At 45.7% G+C, this 12,855-nt stretch overlaps 1 protein-coding gene across 1 annotated transcript in view; it reads left to right on the plus strand.

Moving 5' to 3' along the window:
* Window positions 1-4,047: 4,047 nt before the first annotated feature.
* Window positions 4,048-12,855, plus strand: part of FAM171A1 (family with sequence similarity 171 member A1) — an 87,946-nt gene continuing 79,138 nt past the window's right edge. The window contains exon 1 of the mRNA XM_059818488.1: window positions 4,048-4,141. Coding sequence (XP_059674471.1) covers window positions 4,048-4,141 — 94 coding nt within the window. The remainder of the gene's footprint in view (window positions 4,142-12,855) is intronic.

Consider the following 12,855-nt stretch of genomic DNA (forward strand, 5'->3'; position numbering starts at 1 on the left):
CTGAACAGCCCCAGCTCTCTCAGCCTTTACTCATAGGAGAGATGCTCCACTCCCTTCATCATCTTCATGACCCTTCGTTGGACTCTCTCCAGTATGTCTCTGTCTGTTTCGTACTGGGGAGCCCAGGACTGGACACAGCACTCCAGGTGTGGCCTCACCAGTGCTGAGTAGAGGGGAAGGATCGCCTTCCTTGACCTGCGGGCAATACTTTGTCTAATGCAGCTAAGGATACCATTCACCTTCTTTGCTGCAAGGGCACACTGCTGGCTCATGTATGACCAGAGTTGGAGCTGAGTTCTCACTAGAGCCTGACTTAGGTCATATTATTGTATTAATCTTATTTACCGACACATCTCCTGTGGTGTTTACTGAGGCTGCAGTAAATTGGCACCTTTTTTTTCTTTAAAGGTGCCTAACCAATGGGTATCAGCAAACAAGGCATGAAAACGTGACTGGAGTATAACTGATATTTTGCTTAAGTTTTAAGAGGATCTGAATCAAGCTCTAAGACAGGAACTATCCCATGTGTCACAGGGAGTGTTTATCCAGGAATCAATGGCATTACCAATATGTCAGTGTTAGATACTTCAGTGCTCATTGAAGCAAGGGAGAAAAGATCATTTCAAAAGAAGCTATGTGGAGGAATAGCTCAGTTTCATGACATGAATGGGTGGATTTATGAGAATGCTGCCATATAATTGTATATATAAATTTAGCTTATTCAGGAAGGAGGCAAGCCCTGTGTGCCCAGCATAGTCTATAAGTATATCTGGACTGCAATAAAGAGGGCTAATGCAGGGAGTGTATGGTATTATATATAGCTTGTGTTTTCATAATCTGCATAGCCTATTTACGATCAGGTATCCACATCTCACTTCAGTTGATCAAAATATTTATGGGAATAGGATGAAAAAATATGGGTTTTCTTTTCATCCTCTGCCATGTTATTGTTAGATGGGATATTGTAATATCAAGATCTAGATATTAACTTACACATAATTTGAAAATAAGGCATTTGTGAATAACCACTTCCAGAAAAGCTTTTATCCTTTCTTCATGTCTAATCGGCTTTTGTGGTGTATGTCATATGATGACATCTCTTAGTCATGGAATCCATATAGGTGAGCTGTATTTCCCAGGCTAAATAAAACCCAAAAGCTATGAGACCACCAACCTAACAAAGTTGAATTTCATACCTTTAAGGTAACTTACTGAAGTTAGGTAGCAAAACAACATAGGAAGGCCAAAGCAGTCTGTAATTCCAATGAGTTGTGGTAGTTGCCAATGCACAGCCAAAGGAGAGGGGAAAGTGCAACAGTGAGTGGCTCCAAGTAGTATTCTTTCTTCTTTGAAGGAAGAAGGCAATGATGAAAAGTTAACCTTTCATATGCCTGTAGCTTGTAGTACGGATTAGGAAACATCTTTTGCTTGAATGTAAATCCATTGCAGAATGGGTCAAGTGAGCAAATGCAGCCAAAACTGAGTCTTGAAACAGACCATTTGTTTACTAGTGATAAAGCAAAATTTTCTGGTTTTGTAAAAGATCATTAAGGGAAGGGCCTATGTAAACAGCTTTCTGCTTTCTTAAATGTAAATTCTGGACAAAATTCAGTGCAATATCCTATTTCTCAGTGCAGTATCTCATTTCTTCTCCAGCCCCAATCATTATATGTTATCCACTGGTGTTGCAAGGACCATGGTATCTGTTTTCTGTGAAAATAATACAACTATATTCAGAAAAATGCATAGTCCTCTTTGTAACAAATTGCTCTAGCTTTCCTTATGGACAGAAACAGGTTTTATAGAAGTTTCTAGCTATGAGCTCCTCTTATTTATGCTAATTTAAATCCACAGACATCCAGAGAAAGGGAAATGGGATCTCAAAAAAGATGCTATATAATGTGTGACTATTTGCCACATGGCCAACCTTCTTTCTTTAGGAAGGAGTTGCCTCACAGTCACTAACAGCCCCTAAACCTTGATCAGTTTTGTCATAAATCCACTGGGCTCTTCAGACCATGCTTGGTACATGATAATCGTTTAGACATGACATGAGTTTACAATATTGAAATCTTTGTTTTATGATAATCAGAAGAAAGATCACATGATCTTTCTGTGAACTGAATAGCTTTTTTGTACCTACTTTACAAATAAATCCTCCAAATTCTCAGGATAAAAAGATAAAGTTACAGTGCCTACACCGTATTTGGCAACTCTCAGAAAATGTATTTGAACAACTTAATGGTAAAAACAGAGTAAAATACATTGTAATGAATTGGAGTGTCTCTAAAAAGGAACTGCAAAATCAGTTTTAACACTTCTGAGGCAGAAGAATTTCGTAAAATTCAGAAAAGAAACAACCTGTAGCTTGTAGTATAGCTACTCTGGTCAAATACTGAAGTGACAAAATAAACAACCATACTTGTTTCTAGAAATAAATGTATAACACATTGCATTTTTATGGCAAATTTTATTTAAAAAAAGACGTTACAAATAAAACCTGAAGCTTTAAGACACCCCTGTGAGAGATTAAACTTGTAGGTATACAAACTTCAGTCTCACAGGCAGACTGAAGCATTAGCAGTGTTTGGGAGCAGATCGTGGGAAATCCATGAGCCGGTGGGGCAGAGGCTTTGCTTTGCACAGCTGTGTAAAGACGTGCCATAATAGCTGTCTGTAACAGCAATCTCTGCACTGGAGGAAACATGAGGAGCGCCTGCTCTCCCTCCCCGAGGAAGCATAACGCCCAGCAGAGCCTGGGGAGGGAGGAGCGAGTGCTGTTGCATTGTATTCTGTCTCTGCTGGCCTGGAGGGAGGTAGACCAAGAGATGCTCTTACGGATGGTGCAAAACACAGCAGTGAGAAAGTCCCCGGGGAGACTGTCCCTGCCCTTGCTACAGTTTCCACAGTGCTGCTTCTGTCATGCCCTGGACGGTGCAGCGGTGGGAGCCCACCGCGCTGCCAGGGCCCCGGGGGGATTCTGCAGGCCCGTGGCAGAGCCGCGGCTGAGCTCAGCCTTCGATGCCAGCAGTTCAACCCCGAAGTTTGCCTTTCTCGTGCAGTTCGCGATAGCGTTTTTTAAAAGAGTTTGTATAAAAAACAGTAGACGGATGCATTTTCTGTTGGTTTTTGGTTGTCATTTTTTTTTAAACCGCTTTAAATACAACATCAGCAGCAGGGGACCAGGCCGGGGGACCACGCGCGGCAGCGGCGGCTGGGCCGCGGGGGACCCTGTGACTCGACACGTCTCAGCTGTGCCATTATAAGCCACCACGTCCGTCTTCCCCCTCGTCCCTCCCGCTGGGCTGCGGCTGAAGGCGAACGAGCCACCGCGGCGGGGGACGGTACCACCAAGGAGGCCATTTTGCAGCCGTTGGAGGGGGAGAGATAGAGAGGGCGGTGGGCGCGGTCGGGCGAGACCCGGCCCCGCGCGGCAGGTAAGCGCGGCAGCACCTGGGGGGGAGAGGAGGGGCAGGCTGCCCGCCGAGGCCACGCGCCTGCCCCCGGGCGGCAGCCTGTCTCGTGGGCCGGCGGGCCCCGGCGAGGCCGCCCGGCACTCCGCGCTGCTGGCCCCGCTGCTCGCCGGGGAGCCGCGGCCCCTCTCCCTGCGGCGGGCCGGGAGGGCAGGGCGGGGAGCGGCCGGCAGGGGGCGCTGTTCCGCCGGGCCCGCCGCGCGGGGCAGTGGGTGCCGCCAAGGGTTAATGAGCGGGCGGCGGAGCCTGGCTGCCCCTGCCGGGAGACCGGCGGAAAAAAATAAACGGGGGGAAAAAAAAAAAGAAAAAAACCAGATAGGCAGCCGCGGCCGCGGAGCACTCCCGCCTCTCCTTCCCCCCGCCCGCCCGGGGGGACAGCGCGGGACGCGGAGGCTGGGGCGCAGCGGCGGGACGACAATGCAGCAGGCGGAGAAAGCAGGAGGGGCAGCGTACGGCAACATGGAGGGAGGCGCGGAGCGGGCCAGCCCCTGATGCGGCTCTTTCTCCTCCTCCTCCGGGCAGCGGCTCCGGCGGCGATTCCCTCCCTGGTGGCGGCTGGCGGCGGCGGGTGGAAATGAGCAGGTCGGCGGCGCTTCTCCTCTGCCTGCTGAGCTGCAACGTGTGGAAGGCGGTGACCAAAACCTTAGGGGCGCCCGAGGCGGCTCAAGGTCGGTGCGGGAAGGGCGGCGGGACCGGCCCGCTTTGTGCGGTGCTCCCGGGGCGGCGGGGGCCTGCATTGTGCGGGAGGCGGCAAACTTGGGGGGGCCGGGCCGGGGGTTTGGGCGGGGGGGGGGGGGGGGGGCGTTGCGAGACCTCTCCCGGCTCCCACCCCCCGCCGGCTGCGGGGCGCAGCGGGGGCGCCGCCCGCTACAGAACCCCCCACGCCCGGGGTGGCGGAGGCAGCCCCGCGGCGGAGGCGCTTTTGTTAGCGGAGGGGGCAGGGGCTGCCGCTGGTCTCATTGTGCTGCCCCCTCACTCCCTCGGCGTCGCCAGAGCTGTTGCATTGCGTCCTCCTCCCCCGGTTCCCCCCCACTTCCCGCCGTGCCCGCTGCGGGGCCCGACGCGGCGGTGAGAGGCGGGCTGAGGGACACCGGCGGCCGCAGGCCCTGCCCCCGGCCGTGCGGGACCGCCGGGCTGCGGGCTCGCCCCCCAAGCTGGCGGCGCCGCTCGGCCCGCCGCTGCGGGACGTTTCCGGGCCTCGGCCGGGCCTTTTGTTCGGCGCGGTGGGCTGCCCGCCCGCCGGCCGGGCGGGGGCCTGTCACGGCGCCGGGAGGCCGCTGCGCCCCTTGTCAGCCGGGGTGAGACGCTTCCCCGGCCGGGCAGGGTCGTCCTCTGCCCTCGCCCGGGCGGGGGCAGAAGCCGCAGCGGGGCAGTGCCCGAGTCCCCCGGGAGGCCGCAGCGGCTCCTGCGGCACCTGGAGCGGCTCCTGGGCCGGACCAGCGTCCTGCCGTGGGCTGCTCTGCCCTGATTCTCACAGGTGCCGTGGTGAGGCATCCCCTCGGTGGCGAGGTGCACCTGCCCTCCAGCCCTCACCCTGCGTGGAAACTCGGCGGGCGGAGACACTCCCCGTGCCCCGCTTGCCCTCGGCCTTGCGTTTGGTGGCAGGAGGGCACCCCCTCCGTCAGCCGCCTCCCGCCGGGCTCCGACAGGGATCCTGTGGCAGCATCGCGCCTGTCAGAACCACAGCTATGTTAGGAAGCAGAAAACTTGTCTACCTAAGGGTACGAAACGTGCTAGGAAGAAATGCGTCCTCCCCCATGGTCAGTGTTAGCCTTGTGGCATGTGTTGTCAAGTGCCAAAATGTGTCATCTGCAATGAGAGATAGTACGCTGGCTTAGCCTTCGTGGCAATGGGTTGGCAGCAGCCTTCCTGTTGCAGTGGGGTGGAAGTACACGCAGAATCATTAAGGTTGGAAAAGACCTTTAAGATCATCAAGCCCAACCATCAACCCAACACCACGTGAAGAGTACGCTATGTCCTGTTTCCTCTAAGCTTTCCTGTCTCGCATGTCAGTAAGAATCAGTAAGCGATGCTTGCTACAGGAAGGAAATCGTTAAAAGTAACCTTTTTGAAGTCTCTTCTTTCGTGGTTGTATTTGCAGTACACTAAGTAAGATCTAGGTGGGCCTGTGCTCTCGTACAGAGTATTCAAAAGGTATTGGTATCTTGTAGCAAAATCTACCATGCTAGGCAATCTGACATCAAATGTAACGCCAGATTCTGCCTTTTTATAAGGACAAAACAATAGCAGTTCTGGAATAAGAAGTACTAAACTATAACTCAAAGGCTGGTAAACTCGGGACTATACTGAGTTTATTGATAAGCGGCCAGAAAAACAACTGTGTTCATCCCTTGAAGCTAGCACTTCAGATACCAAGCTAATATCAAAATGTATTGTAATTTCTGTATCATATGGAAAGGCTCTTTCATATATGTGAGCAAGGTGGTGAGGTATTGGCAAAATTTTGCCCTTTCAACTGCCCTGTCGATCTCATCTTCTATTGTCAAGCTCAATTCATGGTATGTGGAAAGATTTGTCTCTATAGCTGCTACATCCACATCAAGCCTGATAGCTGATTATTTAAGTAATAGCAGCTATGTCAGTGAATAGAGAACACTTCTATCTAAATAGAATGGTCTAATTTTATCTTCTGTGTAAGAACATCTGAGTGTTCATAGACAGCATCATTTTCCAAAGTCTAATTACGACCCTAATTTTTACTCTTTGGACATGCACATTGGTAAGTGGATATGTAGAGCTAATCTCATATTGAAGTGTATTCTGCTCACTAGTTACCGGCTACTTAGCATGACTCTTTTTTGAAAGTTTATGCAATGCCAGCTTGTAGGCTTGAGTAAGTTCCTAATCATCAGGTGTGAACATCTTCTGGGGAAAAGGGTTTTAGTACCAGGCACATTCCTTGTTTGTATACTGAGCACAGTAAGTGCTAAATGGTTGTAAAACCTAAACCAACTGTTTTTCCCTTCTGCCCTTTTAGCACCGTGGTGACAGTTGTAGCTACAGGTGAAGGGCCATTGCCAAAGTTCAGGGATGTTTGCAGATGACTGACTTTCCCCTTGTGGCTGGGAAGAGACTAATGAAAAACCAAGGGACTGGAATAAAGGTGGAGGTGAGGAAGACAGAGGATGCCATCAGGGCATAATTGCTTCAGCTGCAATATTTATTATTGGACAGGTTACAAGAGATTAGGGTGGAAAGCCCCTCTCGTGTTGGGACAGATTAGATGAGACTCGGTTAAGATGTTCCATGCCTGTGTTAACAGACCAAATAAATAGGTCTTGGATTTGGAGCTATTTGAAGGTGGGATTTGTAGTCAGTGTTCTGGTTAAGGAAAGGATGAGGAGTGATGCTTTGCATCAAGCATTTCTCTCTTTCGCTGCTGTCAGCCATATGTTCAGACAGTTCCAACTTCAAATTCTGCTTGGCCAGACTGATTACATAATTTGTGAATACGGAAAGTGTTGGTAATTAAGCTCTGCATTTAGCACCCTATTTAGAAAATTGGATGACTTTAGCATGCTGTTACCTTATTTGATTCATTATGCAGATCTGTTTTGGCCTCTGAAGGTCACAGAGGTACTCTCTAAGTTTCAGTAACTTATTTTCTTTAATATGGTGAAATCCGCACAGATGAGTTGTTAATTTTTGTCCCTGTTGATGCTTAGAGCCACAGCAGTGTACCCATGAAGGTACACTTCAGGGTTGCTAAGGCTTTACCTCTTTAACTTCTCTCAAATACTTAAAACCTGACAAGTGTTTCAGGTGAGGACTTAAATCGTGGGTGTGTGGGTGGGGGGTGTTTGTTTTTTAATTGTTCTATCAGGTATTCCCAAACTTAAATTGGTTTGAATACTGAAATGAATGTGTAGAAATTTTGATTAAAACAAAAAACCCAAACCAAACCTTAAGCTGCGTTCCTGTTGGGAATTGGTGATTTGTCTGTGTACAGACAAAATACACATTGAATTTTCTTCATATGAACAGATCCCTTTTAAACTTAGGGAGCCTTTGCAAATAGGGATTTAAGAGTTCTATGAAGAGGTAACACTAACCCAGGGAGAAAGTAAGCAAAATCAGTGTAATCTGAGAAGGGGTTAAATTTCTTTGTTGCCTGTAAACTTTGCTTCGCAGTAGACAAGGATGATTCATTCATAGATTCTAGGAAGGCTCTTTTAAGAGAAATCCTAGAATATTGTGGTGTAGTGCAGAAGTCCAGTATGACTTTTGTCTGCTGCAGTGGGTATTGGTTTTAATTCATGTCTTCATTGGTCTTCGTATTTCATTAGTTCTTCAAAATGAAGAAGTTATGAATAATAAAATAACATTTGAGTAATAAATAGCACCCAGTTCAAGGCCTAGTTTACTAGTAGATGAATATGCTCAGGATGTCCCACCTTCATAATACCAGAATGAGATCAGACAGATACTTTTTTGCGTAGTATGATGGTGAATAAAAGTTCAGCTGTTGTTGCATAGTCAGAATCTGCGGTATCTTCTCCCTCTGTGTGTGTGGAGGACAGGAGAGTTGATGCTTGAGTGCTGCTGTTTGGAATTGCCTGCCTGCCTGCAGACAGCCATTACATTACTTGACATTTTGGAAGCTAATTTCACAGCCATTTCAGCTGGAAGTTTTGTAAAGGCTTCTTTTCTGGACAGCACAGTAACAGCTGTGAGGAGACTCTGAAGTTCTTGGCTTTTTTTTTAAGCCAGTTGTCCCAAGCTTGCAGTTTTAGCCATGATGATAAAATTTAGATGATGCAGAAATAATGCCCTTTCATCTTGCACTGCCGTATTATCTCTTCTCAGCTGCAAATTACTAATGACCTTCAAATGCAAACATTTGTTTCATTGAGACCACAAATGGACTCATAAGAGTAGAAGCTAAACTGCTCTAAAGCAGTATAAAAGACGTTGTTTTATTTTAGTGGAGGAGCAAATTATTTACTTCATACTAGATGGTATTGTAAAATCTTAATGAGGATTTGTTGATTTTATCAGTTATCAGATCCAGGTAAGCACTAGATTTGTTTTGGGTTTTTTTTCATATTTACCTTGAACTACTAATGCCTGCAAATGCCTAGTAACTGCCTAGTAACTGATTCCTCTCAGTCAGATGAACAAGTTACCTAGGTGAGCTGAGGGTTTAAAACTACAGTCTTTTTCTGCTAAACATTTGTGTTCACCCTTTTGGCTTGTAATACCTTGCAGTAAGTGATTCAACTTACCTTAAATAATGTGTGTATGCACTTGTCAAGTGACAGCAAATTCTCACGCTGGCTTTCCCTGTGGTCATTTGTCTGCTTGTGCCTTGAGACAGTGTTAATTGCCATGTGTTACCTAACACAAAAGTTAAAACAACCTTCTCCCTCTCCCCTCTTTTTTGTCTTTTTTTTTTCTTTAAACCTCACACTGACATCTCTTACTGCTTGAGACTAGAACCTGGTTCATGAAATTTTTAGGGATGGCTGCTTTCTGTGCCAACTTCTGGCCAAGTGAATGGTTTCAAATAGCAGTCCCCTCTTTACAGCAGAGGTTTCTGGTAGCAATGAAATGCAATTTTACCATATGCCTGTTAATTTAACAGAAGCCTGTATGTATTTGTGTGCTGGAGAGGAAGAAGGATTGTGCTTCTAGGTTTGTTGGAAGACTTAACATCTCCAATAGTTTTGGTGTATGGAGGAGCAGAAATGTCATTCTACCTCCTGTTAGTACAAACTTCAAATTAGCTTTTTACTCTTGTCGTCTGTGGGCAATGACTAGCCACAGTCTTGGTGCATGAAGAAACCTGAGAGGAAAATGCATGGCAAGGAAACTCGATGCATGGGTCATGTCAGTATAGGTATGCATAGAACCTGGCAGCTTGGTGGTTCAGCTTTAATGGCATTTCTTAACAACATTGCTTGGAGTTTCGCTGTTGGATAGCCGTATGGTTGGGATTGATGCTTCTTTTGCACATATCTCAAATTACTCTAGTATATTTGAGCAATACAATTGTGTCATGTACCTTGATCTTATAATTTAGGGAGATAGCTATTTTTCCAGTCAGCCAAAGGCAAACTAAATAATCTCTCCAAGATACCTGCAACTTGAAATCAAAGTGTGCACTTTCAGTATTTCTGTTACCTTATACCCGGATTACCTTATGCAAGCTGCATTTTTTGTAGGATTAATTTCCCTTTGCTCCAGTATATATCAGTTCTCCCTTTAGATATGAAGAAAGGCAACTTCTGAGAGAATGGCACTGTCAGTGTTCTGCCTTTCCCACGGGTCTCAGTGGTTTTACCATTTACCTGTCAAGGAGCACAAATAAAGGAGGCAAGAAGCCTGTGTAAAGGGTTGTATTTACTAGAACAAATGAGTTTAATAATAATACATACTAATAATATACACTAAAACATTTTGTTTTGGGAAATACCAAAGAGAACTGAGTGCTGCTTTCTTTTTTTTTTTTTTCCCTCCAAAAATTCCAGAAACATTTTCCTTTTAAGTTGGTTTACATTAGGTTTTCAGTTAATGTAATATCTGGCTTGTTGTGCATGGGTGATAAGCATTATACACATCCTTTTTACAAACACAATATTTAATTTTATTGGAAACCGGAAAGATACGTATATATTTGTTAATACAGAGCCATAAGCATGTGAACATACTGTAATTTCTTGTTGCTTTTAATAAGTGTATTGAATCTTTCACTTTAAAATATTAAGACAGAATCATATTTGACATAATGGTGAGCCTGAGCCCTTGAAAGTGGTATTTAAGTATATTTCAACATAGAGCTACATTTTCATTTCATGTAAAATGCCAATGTTCTGGTTCAGGTATACCTGTGTCACTTTTTTGCTAGCTTGAAGAGCAACAGATTTTGAGATGATCTGAAGGAAAAATTCATTTATGTACAGTATAGTCTGTAAATTTGGCTCCCTCACTAGCTACTTGGGGAATTGGGTATATTTAAGCAGAACTGTTGTGGATATAATGTATGTTTTGAATAGAAGCAGTCTCTGCAGGCAGGGCACAAAAGTTCCTGGAAATCCAACACCAAAGCTGTCTTTTAATTGTTCCTACTCTTAGCTTTTGCAGTTCTATGAGTTGTCACTGCCTGTGCCATACTGTGGAGGCATACTAGGGAGTGAAGTCCTGTCTTTATCCATTATCTGTACACCTCATGCACCAGGAGGTGAAGCCTCCTTGTCCCTGTGAGTAAGGACCTGCACCATGGAAAACTCTGCTATGCTGCTGTAATGGTTGTTTTTCAGATGAGGAGGCAAGAGCACATAACAGTAGAGGGAACCCCACATAAGCCTTGCTGGACTTGGGGTGACTCTTGTAGGAGCCACCCTCAGCCTCTCCGCCTTGTGGGAACAAGGCTTGGAGGAGACATGGCAGCAACTGCAGTTAGCAGGGAGGAAATGGAGTGTTGGGGAGGGGGGGAAAGCCAAGGGGAAGGAAGTAGCAGCATCCTTTTGGCTTGGGGACAACAAAGGAGCTGAATCCAGTAAGGTGCAAAATGCTTCCAGTTTTCTTAAGTTCTAGCTGTAAAAGTGCTGAGAACTACTGTACTGTGTGGTAGGTGTGAGTAATACAATAGCAATGTTTAACAGTAAAGGGGAGCTTACCTTGACGGTCAGTAAATGCTGAGATAAATAAGGTACTCCTCCTTTGTTAAAGAAAACAAAAAGGCCTTTCTTCTTCATGCAGTAATTAACAGAGGTGATAGCAGTGTTGGGAGTTTCCTCTTGTTTCATCCCACCCTTGTGGTTGTCATTACTGAAAAAAGGGTGTCTTTCATCCTTTATAAGCAAGGGCATATACTAATACATCAACAAGTATTTATCAAACGATGTTGTGAGACTTGCTTGATAATAAAGCAACAACAAATTAAGGTAAATGTTGTATTTGGACTGCTGCTGGGAGGAAATTAATGTATCGGCAGTTTTGTCCAGCCCTCTTGCTCTCCACCATACCATGAACAGTTGTGCGAAGTGAAAAGTTAAGATCCAAACATCTCATCTCTCAGTCTGTACTTGATATGTGAATGTAAGACTTCTCATGCGAGGGATATGCAATTCTCATCCAGGGTAGGAGGCGTCTCACCTAACTCAGGTGTCTGCAAGTCTGCAAGTGTCTACATCTTAGCTAGTCATCCATAGTCCTTTTACAGACATGAAGATCTAATTTTTTCAGCTAATGGAGCCGAGTGTCATTCCTGTCACCTGGAGTAAGCACATTTGGTCAAATGAATTGTGCTGTGTAGATCTCCACTGACTAGCATGGCAGCCTAGACAATGCTGTTTTGTACTCCTATTTAGTCAGATGAATCCTCCCTCAGATGCTGCAACTGGAAGTTTCATCAGCATGGTGTTGCCCTCTGGCTCAGCCTTAGACCTACAGAATATATACCATGTAATAAGCTATGTGAAGGAACACAAACTGCTGATTACCTGGCTGGGTTATCTTGCATTTCTCAAGACTCAAACATTTCTAAACCATTTGTCTTTGTAGCATTATGCTCATGAGCCTGAGTGTTTCACTCCCAAGAGTAAATAAACAGAAAGGTTTAGAAGCAAGTAAGGAGGCTTGCAGAGTTGTTTGGGCTTGTCTACATGTTTTTTCCATGTTTTTAATTAGCTTTGTATTCCCAAGAGTTGATTCATTCTGGATTAAGCCACATCGTTACTCTCACCTTTGTCTGTTTTCTCTTACTGGCATTTGTGTAGCAATGTGGTAAACCAGATCGAGGAAGTCATCTAACTGAAAACTCCTGTATGCATCAGTTCGGTCTTCACTTGGATCACTTCCCCAGTTGGATTCCTCGGGAATTACACAAATGCTGTTGCTGGTGCAGAGAGGAGCTGATAAAGAAAAACAAGGACTTCATGGCAGCAGTGCCAGTTGATGCAGGATTAAATTGTTTGTAGAATTATAACATAAGATGGGGGCACAACATTTAGCAAGTTAACTGTTTTAAAAGTTACTACTCAAAGGAGATGGCTATTGTCTGAAAATGTGATATCACCCCATTGCTCAAAGAAAAAGCATAAAGAATTTCTTGCCAACTAATTTGCCTACGGTAGACGAAAAAACTGCATTAGAGCAGTGAATACTGGCAGACCTGGACCTAGGTACTGGCAGATGATTTGAGATGCTTTCAGCTGCAACCATCTCTGTCTCCATCAGGACAGGTTTTCGTCCCTGCCTCAGATACTCCAGTTTGTACCCTGCATGGTAGTTTAAACAGAGCTTCATCCACAGTTGCAGCTCAAGTGAACTGTGAGATGTAGTGCTCATTGAGTATTTCTCCCAGTTGTAGGGTAATGGGTGGGTTAGTACCCGAGTCATCTTTTCTCTGCTCTCTGGA

Source organism: Gavia stellata, chromosome 6 (assembly GCF_030936135.1).
Source record: "Gavia stellata isolate bGavSte3 chromosome 6, bGavSte3.hap2, whole genome shotgun sequence".
NCBI classification, from domain to species: Eukaryota; Metazoa; Chordata; class Aves; order Gaviiformes; family Gaviidae; genus Gavia; species Gavia stellata.